Source organism: Lotus japonicus, chromosome 5 (genome assembly GCF_012489685.1).
Source record: "Lotus japonicus ecotype B-129 chromosome 5, LjGifu_v1.2".
In the NCBI taxonomy this organism is placed as follows: domain Eukaryota; kingdom Viridiplantae; phylum Streptophyta; class Magnoliopsida; order Fabales; family Fabaceae; genus Lotus; species Lotus japonicus.
In genome coordinates this window covers 45733002-45745044 of record NC_080045.1, presented here as the reverse complement: position 1 = coordinate 45745044, position 12043 = coordinate 45733002, and the positions used below count along the sequence as shown (strand labels likewise).

General features: G+C 38.0%; 1 protein-coding gene and 1 pseudogene across 1 annotated transcript; both read left to right on the top strand.

Moving 5' to 3' along the window:
- Window positions 1–958: 958 nt before the first annotated feature.
- LOC130720763 (CDT1-like protein b) lies at window positions 959–4563 on the top strand. The gene is made up of 7 exons (XM_057571459.1): window positions 959–1321; window positions 1408–1527; window positions 1623–1857; window positions 2496–3296; window positions 3692–3893; window positions 3973–4063; window positions 4167–4563. The coding sequence occupies exons 1-7, from the start codon at window positions 1011–1013 to the stop codon at window positions 4222–4224; spliced, it is 1818 nt and encodes a 605-aa protein (XP_057427442.1). The 5' UTR covers window positions 959–1010; the 3' UTR covers window positions 4225–4563.
- A 2376-nt stretch (window positions 4564–6939) lies between these two features.
- On the top strand, window positions 6940–9957 carry LOC130720767 (flavanone 3-dioxygenase 2-like; annotated as a pseudogene).
- Window positions 9958–12043: the final 2086 nt, after the last annotated feature.

Here is a 12043-nt window from a genome sequence, read left to right as displayed (position 1 = left end):
GTCGCTATTAGTTTACCTGTCCCACAAGTTTTCAGCTTTTTGCCTTTATATCGCACGACTTAAAAGGAATATCCAGCTCCAAATACCCTTTTTGTTGGTGATGGACCTCCATTCTCTTGGGCTAAAATAAAAGTCAAGTGGGCTCCGATCCAAGAAGCCCAAACAACCCAACTCAGTAGAATAAATAATTCAGTTTGAAATATTGTCAAAAAAAACTCCATTGCACATATAATATTCTAATCATTTTGGTCTTTACAATTTTGATAATTTTAGTCACTATAGTAATTATCAAGTTTAGTGATTATTCTTTCAAAAAAAAAAATTAGAGCTTATTTAAGTTTTTATTTTATTTGTACAAAGTGCTTTTCACTCACTGTTCTTCCAATATTTAACAATTTTTTTCTGAGGTTACTACTTTGTTGATTGGAATAACACTTATTTTATTAGATTGGAATAACACTTATTTATTAGATTAACATAAACACTCTTTCATAAAAAAAAAAAATAATAGAACCACAATTGTTCAACATATTTCAAAAAAAAATTGTTCAACATAAGAACAATCTCAAATAATAAAAATCGGATTTTTGTGATGATTTTGTGATAATATTATCATCACGCTCATCACACAAATAAACATGATTAATTGACAAATAAATAACTAATTTGAAGAATCAATATGAACTTTATTTGCACAATTAAAAACTTTAAAAAATTAAAATTATCACATAATGCTTATTATGACAATTAATATTTTTTTTTAAATAAGTTACCAAAATTACGAAATTATTAAATTAGAAGACTGAAATCATAGAATCTCCTAAATTGTAAAAGCAAAAATAATCACAAAATTACTGTGGCTTCGCACCTAGGGGGAAGCAATCGCGGGAACCAACGTGTCATCACCCAGCACCGCCAATTTCCCGCGCAAAAAACCCTAGTATAAAACAATCCACCCCCAATTTCTCTCTGCAAGTCCAAATCTTCACTCTCTGCACTCACATTCGCCAATGGGAAAACCCTCAGAAACCTCATCATCATCCACTCCATCACGCAGAAGCAGCAGATCGGAGAAGCCCCATCTTCAAAGCCCCAAATCTCAATGGCCGGAGACACCAGAGAAGCCGCCGACGCGTGTCCGCAACCGCGGCGTCGCGCTCTCTATCGCCGACATCAGGAAGGTCGCCGTGGGCCTTCAGGATCGGAAGCCGCGCACTGAAACGGCGCCGTCGCAGGCCAAAACCGCCAGAAGACAGATCGTTCTGCCTTCGCCGCGTAAACCCCATATTGTCGCTGATGAACCCTTCAAGATTCCGGAGAAGTATGTATCAGAATTCAGACACTTCGATTTCTAGGTTTTCGGTATTTTTTTTTCTGAATTTTTGGTACTGGGGTTTTTTTTTGCAGATATGAAATTTTCTGCAGATTCTTCGATAGCTTGGATAGTTCGATTCGGTTGCTGCGTTTGAAAGGTTCGACGCCATCGTTTACGAATGTAAGCCAGAAGATTGAATGTTTGACTGATAGGTATGATTTTTCTGTTTTTGCATGCTCAGATCTTGTTTTGTGTTCATATAAGGCGTTGGGTTTTTCTGATTGTGGATTTTGTGAATTTTTTTTAGGAGGTTTACACATGCTCATTTGGCTCAGTTGAAATTTATCTTGCCGGAAGCGGTGGTTATTGAGAAGATACTAGTGTTGGATGAGCGTACCAGTTGTATGAAACCAGATCTTCATGTTACTATTGACCCTGCTGCAGTAGAGTCTGCTGCAAAGGGACTCCCTCAATCTGGGAATGTGTCGCTGAGGAGGATGTTTCGCGATCGTCTCAGGGATTTTTGTAAATCTCATCCTGAGGTAGTACACTTGAACTCCAATTTTGTATTGCTTAATATTAGATTTATTGTGAAGGGTTGTTTATGGCTACTTCACTTTGCTAATGACTCAGATTTTAGTTGATTGTTGGTCTCTGTGAAGTATTACTTAGTGATAATCTAGGTTTGTACTATGAATGTGGAACAAGATTGATTTTATATACAATGCTTAGTGATAATCTAGCTTGGTACTATGATTTCGGGACAAGATAGATATTGCATACAATGCTTGGTGTGGACATTTATTATATTATGTGTGTAAACCTGGTTTGGTGAAAAGAGCAGTCAGATTGTGGTTGTTGTGGTACAGAATGATTGATGTGCAGTTTCCTATCTTATTTGACCTTGTTCATGTGAAGATTGCATTATAGTTGCTATTGGTATTTTCTTTTGTTAATGAGCTTTCATGCCTAAATCTGGTCACAATGTCATGCATGTGACTGTCACTTGGTTCATGATGCCAGAAGAAATGTTTGTCTTGTCTGTAGTAGCCCAATAATTGATAATAATTTTCTTACAAATCCCATTTATTTTGATGAGTTGTCATTACTATTGCAATCACAATAGTTACTCTTTTGAATCATTGCATTATATTTTTCTAAATAATGCTTCTGCGTATAGGGCGATGAAATTCCAGAGGAGGCACTGCCTGAGCCATTCAATCACCCGAAGAAAGAACATGTTTTGGACAAATTGAAAACTCCCTCATCAATTTCTACAGGGACATCATCAGGTGCATGTGTAGCTCATCCTCCAGGATCATTGTCAGCAAGCATGCAGAATAATGACATTGCAGATAACACAGATCCTGCATCAGTACCTGTCAAGACATCAATTGAAGCACTTAACCAACAACCAGTAGTAGCCTCTCACATGTCTCAGTCTTTTAGAAGGCGTTTTTCTATGAAATCTAAGGACAATGGAGCAGGCAGTGTACAGAAGCAATCTCCATCAGATTCATTCCAAATCTTGTCTTTGCCAGTTTCAGAGTCCAGCCTCAAGAAAAATCCCCCTATTGAGGGGACTGAATCGTATCCTAAAATACTACCAGCTGAGTTGGCTTCAGAAGCAGCCAGTAGTGACAAATGTCCAGAAGTTCATGTCACACCATTCAGTGCTCCATTTGCCACTCCAAGCAAAACCATTGAGTATACAGAAAACAAAGATGGGTCTCTCAAAAGCATTGATGCCATGTCAACTCCAGCTAAAAGTGTGTCTACTCCATTGAGGTTGATGACTGCCACACCTGCATTGCCTCCGCCTAGAAGAAACTATATGAGCCCTGATGATCACTCTACCAGTTCACCAAGCAAGTTAGTTAGGCGTCCGCCTCGATCAAGGTCATTGAAATTTGACACTCCAGTGAAAAGTGAAATTGATGATGATGTTTTTGATATTCTCTCGGAGGATCTTATCCAGTCGGTATGCCCTTTCTCTTGCAATGCTACAAAGAACCTAGTTAGTGATATATCTTAATTTAATTTGGGGATAACAGATTCTGTGATTTTAAATATATATATAGGGTGGATTAGCTTAAATGCTAAAACATCACTGCAGTGCTAAAAGTATTGTAGTCATTGCATTGGTTTGATAGCGAATACGTCGCAGGAAGAATTATTTTACTGTTGAAATTTTCTCAAATATTGAAATTGGACTAAATAGACAAATATGAATGTACTTGCTAATACACAAACAATTGTTTTTTTTTATGTATCCTATCAAGTATTGCTGATGGTCTGCATCTTTATTTTCACTAGTTAGTTTCTCTCTATGTAGGCTTCCATTTTTTGCATCAAGATTAACTGCGTCTTTTGCAGATTAGGGAAAAGGAAAGAATAGCAATGGAGGAAAGAGATCCAGCTATCTCACAAGCAAGGAGACGGCAAAAAACTATAGCCAGCCTCCCTAAGCTCTTTACCATAATTCAGATGTTATTTCATTCAATAAAGCGTTCTGTTATGACAAAAGAGGAGCTTATAAGCAAGATAATCTCAGGCAATTGTGATATTGTTGACAGAAGTAAGGCACTATTTTATTCTAAAAGGATTGATTGTTTATAAATTTCTGAATACTAAATATTTCTGGTTTGATTTCATAGGTGAGGTTGAAGAACAGCTGAGTTTGTTGCTAGAATTAGTACCTGAATGGATTTCTGAAAAGTTGGCCTCTAGTGGGGATTTGCTAATGTGGTATGTTTCTTTGTTCTAAACATATGCTATATCCTGAATTATACAATTTCAACACTTCATATTTCATTTCCTCTGTTTTGATGCTATTATTTCCTTTTTGTAGCATAAACAAAATGTTGAATGCTGATACTCTGAGGGCATCACTTGAAGAAGCTAAATGACCAAGGAAGACATATTTGTTGCAAGATCCAATGGAGCCATGAGGAATATTGTCCCCTTTTTGCGCTTTTCTTATGGGGCATATTTATGATAGAGCCATAATTGGTAGATCAACTCAGTTTTTTGTTTTTGTAAATGTGTGTATATCACAAAACAGATTGACCAGGAAATGGATCGGGGGAAAGACTGCCTTTTTCATTTATTTAGGACGAATTAGCAATGATTTCTTCTTCCGAAAATGTCATGCATGACTTGCATGACAATCTGACTAATTGATATGAAAATTGGATTCGCCATCACCATACTTTTGATATCAAGAAAAGCAGTTGTTTATTGTTGAACGAAGTTTTTTTCTGCAATTACTTCTGCCATTGTAAGGTCCACCATGTGATGCAGATTTCAACATCTATTATGTGATGTGAAGTTGTGATTGGTTCTTTCATGCCAACCCATTGCTTAGTTTAAGTCTTTATCTGTGAGCGACATTCTTTCATCTCAGCATGTGTTAGGGAAGCTTGTTGTGACTTGTAATCTCCATTACTTTCTGCTCCCCATATTAGCAAGTATAGACCAATGATAACAATGACTCCTCCCAGTAGTCTGACAAAGCCAAACATGATTCACAACTGCAGAAACATGGAACATACTTGAATTGAACAATATTACTTACCTGCCCATGTGGAGTTGCTCCCCAAAAATCAAATATGCTAGGATTGCCACCAAAATTGTTCCAAGGGGATTATTAACATACTCACAAACACTGGTCCTTTTTGTACTGGTCCAAATCTGAATGTAGATCTTCAAACTCCAGATTGACCTACGTTGGACACCACTGCCAACGAGTTTTGTGATGCTGAACACGGATGGCAGTTTTCGGGAGCGAGAAAACTGTATGGGAGGTGGTGGTTTGCTTGGTGGGCTTCATGAGTACGCGAGTAGGGGTAACCCATTCCTAGCAGAAGCTTTGGCGTTGCGTCAGGGTCTTTGCATTGCGTAGAGTTGCAATTTCAGTCACGTGATATTTGAGGTAGAGTGTGCTGAAGCTAGCTTTAGTACATGAGGATGGTGAGGATCTGAGATTCCATGTGGAGGACCGGATTCTTCATGACATTAGATACATGCTAGACATGAGTTGGAGTGTTAGCTTTTCTTGGATTAACCGGGAGGGGAATGATGTTGCGGATTGACTTGCTAAGATGGGACTCACTAACCTACATCTAGCCTTGTGATTTTTATACGCCTTCTGTTGAATTCGAGACCTTCCTGCTGAAGGATTCTCTTGTTGTTTCCCTTGATTTTTTTTTTGTTAATTTTCCTAAGCATAAAAAAACCAAAAGATATATGTCACAAATGGTGGCTAAATGTCACTTAACTCCACTAAAGATGGAAGATAAAGAAATGAGCAACACTATCACTTCAAAGTAAGTGAGATACAAAACATAGTATGTTTGCTCACATAACCACAAAGTATGTAAGGAAAGAATTTTGACATGTTCACACTTTTGTTTCTCTTACATATCATTTTTACTTTGTTTTTTTTATCTCTCTCCTCTATTTTTATCATATCACCTATCATATCACTCATTTCTTTTTCTCTTTTATTTCTATATCTATCTAAAAGGTGGAAGATAAAAAGGTGTGAACACAACATTCTTCATTAAAAACAAAAAGATAAGACATCACAAGTATGGCAATGGGTAGGGTTTGGGTAGGGTACTATAGTACTCATTCTCATACCCGCGTTTTAAAAATTACCCGTACCCGTCCCCATACCTGCGTGGGTAGCAACTTGAATGTCCGTCCCCGTACCTTCTGGGTACCTATATGCCCGTTCCCGTGCCCATTACCCGTAATTTAGCTAACCAAAATATATTTTTCACTATTTTTGTTAATAGAAAAAAAAATACAACTAACTTTTTAAATAAAAAACACTAATATAAATACAAAAGATTATCTACGTAACAAATAAAATCATTCAACTAAGAATATATTTTTTTTAGAACGAATAAGCAAGAAAGATATAACTTAATTTTTAATTTTGGATTTATAATATAGTCCTAAAGTTTGAAAGCTATAGCTTAAGTTAATTTGTTCATATAATACTAAATAATAATAATAATAATAATAATAATAATAATAATAATAATATGTGTGTGCGGGTATGTGGCGGGTTGGGTACTTTAGTTCTCATACCCGCACTCATATCCAATACTTTTTACGGGTAATTACTCATACCCAACCCCATACTTATCTAGCGAGTTTTTACCCTATCCAAAGTGAGTATTTTTTGCGGGTACCCTATGGGTCCGAGACTCATTGCCATCCCTCACAAGTGGAATTGGGTGTTATAATTATAACAACAATCCTTATAGATAGACCGGATTAAATATGGAAGAGTGAAGAAAAAGGTTTACCGGCTTGTGGAGGTGATCGCAGCACTTCCAAATTGCTAGAAAACGTTTTTCTCGTTAGATACTTTGTAGACGGTCAGAATTCGTGTTTGTTGATTGGTGGTCGGGAATAATTTGGTGGTTCCGTATATTCAATAATAATTATTGTTATTATAAGATTCAACACGTAGTGGGAAGTGACAGAAATAAATCTTTAATCACAATACATTAGACCAATAATGTTGAGTGCTGATTTGCGTCTTTCATTTACTATATGTATTGAACATTGCTATCTACGTATTGGACAAAAAGAAAAAGATGTATTTGTCTTGCATAACTATTTTCTTCTGAACTGTGCAAGTCATTTGTGCATTGACTAAACTTTAAAATACATATCTCCAAGTTTGGATTATGCTTATATACAGCAGGACTATTTTGGGGTCAGTTCAGATATAATCAGTTTCTGGCACTTATAATTGACACATAATGGAGAAGCTCCTCTCTAGCAGATGCAACAACTTGCAATATGTTCCACAATCTTACATACTGCCACCAGAAAGCAGACCTGAGAAAAAAGCTTCTGTCAGCAACATGTTACCAGTAATTGATCTTGGAGGTGAATTGGATTCTAACAATTCAAGCCTAACTCAACAAATTATAAAGGCTAGCCAAGAATTTGGATTCTTTCATGTTCCATCTTATACTTCCCCAATCCCTATTGAATAAGATTGATTGAAAGTCAACTAACTAAAGTGTTAGTTATTCTTTTCCTATTCAGTTAGCATGCATTTAGCTTTTGTTAGATAATTGATCAATTGTTCATTTGGGCAAACAATTTTACTAAGGCTTATGGCAATAAATAAGTGTTTGTTGCATAAGCGCTTTTTCAAAACAGCTTATCAATAGACCATAAGCTATTTACATAAGCTCTCACGAACACTTGTATAAGCGTTTATGTTATAAGATAAGATGAAACAAAGTCTTCTAATGGAGACCCAGCACTCATGAGTTGAATAAAAATAAATAAAAATTGCAGGTGGTTAATCATGGCATTCCTTTAAAGTTACTGGATGATGTGATGCAAGTAGCCAGGGAATTCTTTGAGCTGCCTATAGAGGAGAAGGCGAGTTTATACTCAGAGGACCCCAAACAAAGTTGTAGATTATATACAAGCATTGACTATGATAATGAGGATGTGCACTACTGGAGAGATGCTCTAAGGCTTCCTTGTTATCCTTTACATGAATACATCCAAAATTGGCCTCATAAGCCAACTCAATATCGGTATGTACTTGACCATGCAACAATTCCATAAAGTTTAATTGGAAAGCAAGAATAATTCTATAGAATTAATTGTACTCTCTTAAAATCAATTTTAACCACTTGAAATTATGTTTGGGAGTACCATTAAAATTGATTTGAGAGGTCAGGATTTGGATTCACTTGTCACAACAAATACTTGCTTATGTGCTAAACATAATTAATTATGAGATTTTACAACTGAATTTCATAACATTATCCTGCAAAAACCACTTTTTTTTTCATAAATGTATTCAAACATAAATCACATCATTTTAACTCGTGTTTACCATACGCAATCATACTTGATTCAGTGTGTGTTGAATTTCTGTTGAACTCAACATGGTAAAATTTTACTTCTCTGATTCACGTTAAACTCAAATTGACAAATTCTAGCTTCTTCGTTGACATCTTGAAATACGTGAAATTACGTTGGCATTTAGACAAACTTTAAACAAACATTCACTCAAATCTATCCAAAATCAGTTATGGTAACGTTGATACAAACACACATGTTCAACTCATGTTGATGCAAACACAAATCACATCATTTTAATTAACTCATAATCTGAATTTGATATCATAGTAGAACAGATGTGCAGAACCTTTTATGTGTGAAGAACTTGATTTTGGTGAAAGTAATTCTAGAGATTAATTGGTTGCTTTGTAGGGATGTGATAGGGAGCTATTCAGTGAAAGTGAGGAAGCTCAGTTTGCAGCTTTTGGATATGATTTGTGCAGGACTTGGGCTTGATTCAGGATATTTTAACAATGAACTTAGCAGTTTTCAGTTGTTGGGTATAAGCCATTACCCACCTTGTCCAGACCCAAGTTTAACTTTGGGCTTGCCTAAACACAGTGATGTGAACCTCATAACTATCCTTTACCAAGGTGACAAGAATGGGTTGCAAGTCTTGAAGGATGGACATTGGTTTGAGCTTGAACCTCTTTCCAATGCATTAGTGGTTAATATAGGCCACACTTTGCAGGTCTAAACTCAAAAAAAATTCTTTCATATTTTCTAACAGTAAATCAAACAGACTAATTCATTGATTTGATTGTAGATTATCAGCAACGGGAAGTTAACGAGCGGTGATCACAGAGTGGTGACAAACAAAAGAGGTGCACGAACAACAGTCACTAGTTTCATCCATCCCTCTGAGAATTGCCAAATTGAGCCAGCAAAAGCACTTGTTGATGATGATAGTCCTCCTTTGTACAAGTCTTTTGAATACAAAAGCTTCTATAGTAGCTTTATAGCAGATACTCATGCTAGACTGCCCCCACTTGAGCGATACAAGCTCAAGTAACATCTTTCTCTAAATTGAAGGATGTTGGTTGGTTCAATAAGGGGAATAATTGGCTAAGAGAAGATCACTACTTTAATATTCAGCAATATTTACTTGTTACACTTTTGCATTCATTAGTGCCACTGTGTTGGCCCAATATTTTGGCCCAAGAAAGAAAAACGCATTCAGCCCAAAACTCTCGAGGAAGTCGAATTCTGACTATAGAAAGGAAGAGGAAGTTGCACCAAGTTAATGGGGCGGCAAAACTCGACAACAACAATTACTGCTAAACACAGGCACATGTAACACGTGCCACACTGACCAAGTCAAATTCCCCCCACGATGGTCGAAAACATGGCCAGGAAACGGTTGGAGCAGTTGAAGCACACGATCTCCACCACCATGCGCAGAACTTCCGGAGCAAGCATCAGATCGTGGGAGAAACCAGACCCACTAACACGCAGAACACGAAACTCTATAAATAGGAGAATCCAATTCAGAAAGAGGGTTCCCAACTAAAAAACTCTGAAAATTCACTAAAAGCTCTAAACGTCCGCATCAATGAGACTTCGAGAGCAGAACGTGATGATGGAGGAGTATGTTGCAGAACCAACGCTTTAATTTCCTTGCATTGCAGTTTGTTAATTCCCAGTTCTTATGTGTAGCTTGTTTTGTCGAAATTTGCTTTCATGTTATCTTGGTTTGCTTAACTATTTTGTAATCGACTCATATTCAATAAAATCCAGTTTCGTTTGAAGTTGTTTATTGTTGTCGAAAACACATCCGTCCACACACTACACTTTGGCAAAACGTTTTCTCAAAAGGACCCTGAAATCTAAACTTCCTTTAGTCGAACTAAGAGGATATTTGTTTACCAAAAATCCGTGTAAACAAATTGGCACACCCAGTGGGACCGTTTTTGTGAAAACTAAGTTTTACAGAAGCGTTTTGTGTGTTTTGTTTGCTGCATGCTATTTGGTATTTGCTACTTGCCTGGATTGTGATTTATATGCACCTGAGAAGTGGTAAGACTTTGAGTATGGCAAGCAACCGAGGAAGAACCTCCCCTCAAGGGTCTAACGTGGGCAATCAGGGTAGTCCCGGGGGAAGTAGTGGTAATAATAATGAAGAAGTGTCTACTGGAATGGGGCATGGCACCACTATGTCAACCCAGAATGTAGCAATTTCTGCAGTTGCAGAAATGCCTGTATCTACATCAGTACAGGCACAAATTGTTCCAACAGTTACGAGGGAAAACATGCCTTATGGTATGCCTACGTCTATGATGCAAGGCATACAAGGCACGTATTCGACGTTCCCTGAAAATGTTCCTCCATTCGGTATACCCCCTTTTGGGGCAAATGGAACAATGCTAAATTTGGGGAGTCGAGTTAGCCCTTCTATTCCTGGATCTAGTTCACAAATTTATTTATCTACAGGTATGAACACTGGTTCACTTCAAGCCATTAGGCAGCAAGTAGATGATAGTAACCATGAGATGGTTAACATGTTATCTCGACAGATAGGTGAGCTAATCAACCCTGTGCTCCAAAATAATAATGCCAATAATCAGCATTTGGCACGACAGATGGATCGTTTGGCGACAGCCCTGGGGGCACCAGTCGAGATCCAATCGGCGCCAGGGATCAACCAAATCCCGTTGCCTAACCATGTCCCTGCCCCTGTGCGCTATCAGGTGCCGCAACACCAAGAGATGAGGGCAAACCCTTTGTACGAGGCAGTGCAGCCGCCATTGCAAAATGTATATATGGTAAACAGGGAAGAACACGCTGATGGTGTGCTAGAAAGAATTCGACACCAGAACGCTGGGGGGCAACAAAATGTTGCTGCCGTGGTGGAGCAATTGTTGAACCAACATGGTTTCAACATGGGTTTCGCGAATAGACCCCATTTTGTGTCGGCCTTTACAGAGGAGGTTCTCGAATCAGAACTTCCTCGAGGCTGGAAGGTCCCCAAATTCACTAAGTTCTCAGGGGATTCAGGAGAGTCCACGGTAGAACACATAGCCAGGTACCAAATCGAAGCAGGAGACCTAGCCATAAATGAAAATTTAAAAATGAAGTACTTCCCGAGTTCTTTAACCAAAAATGTCTTTACCTGGTTCACCACCCTCGCTCCTAGGTCAGTCCATACATGGGCCCAGTTGGAAAGAATTTTCCATGAACAGTTCTTTAGGGGAGAGTGCAAAGTAAGTTTGAAGGACCTGGCTAGTGTCAAAAGAAAGCCAGCAGAGTCTATTGATGATTACCTAAACAGGTTTAGGATGCTTAAATCTCGATGCTTCACCCATGTTCCTGAACACGAGCTAGTTGTCTTAGCCGCTGGTGGTCTAGAGTATTCTATTAGAAAGAAGATCGACACTCAGTATATTCGAGATATGTCTTTGCTCGCAGATAGAGTGAGGCACATCGAATTGTTAAAGGCCGAAAAGTCAGAGGAAAGGGCCAAGACTACTAAGTGGCCAAAGAAGGAGAAGGTAGCGTACATAGATGCGGATTCAGTAGGTCAGAGTCCATGTGTCTATCGAGAAGTCCCTGCGGACGTCGATTTAAATGATGTCAATCTGGCTGAACTTCAGCCAGGGGATCCTTATGTGTGTAAAGCATTGAAACCACGTGAAAACAAACTTGGGGAGGAAAACCCCAAGAACACGATTCCTGCTGTAAAAACTTATACTTTTGATGTGGCCAAATGTGATGCAATCTATGATATACTTGTATCTGATGGTTTGCTTGTGGTCCCCAAAGACCAAAAACCTCCCTCTCCTGAACAAAGGAAAGGGAAGAAATATTGCAAATATCATAACTTTTTTGGCCATTGGA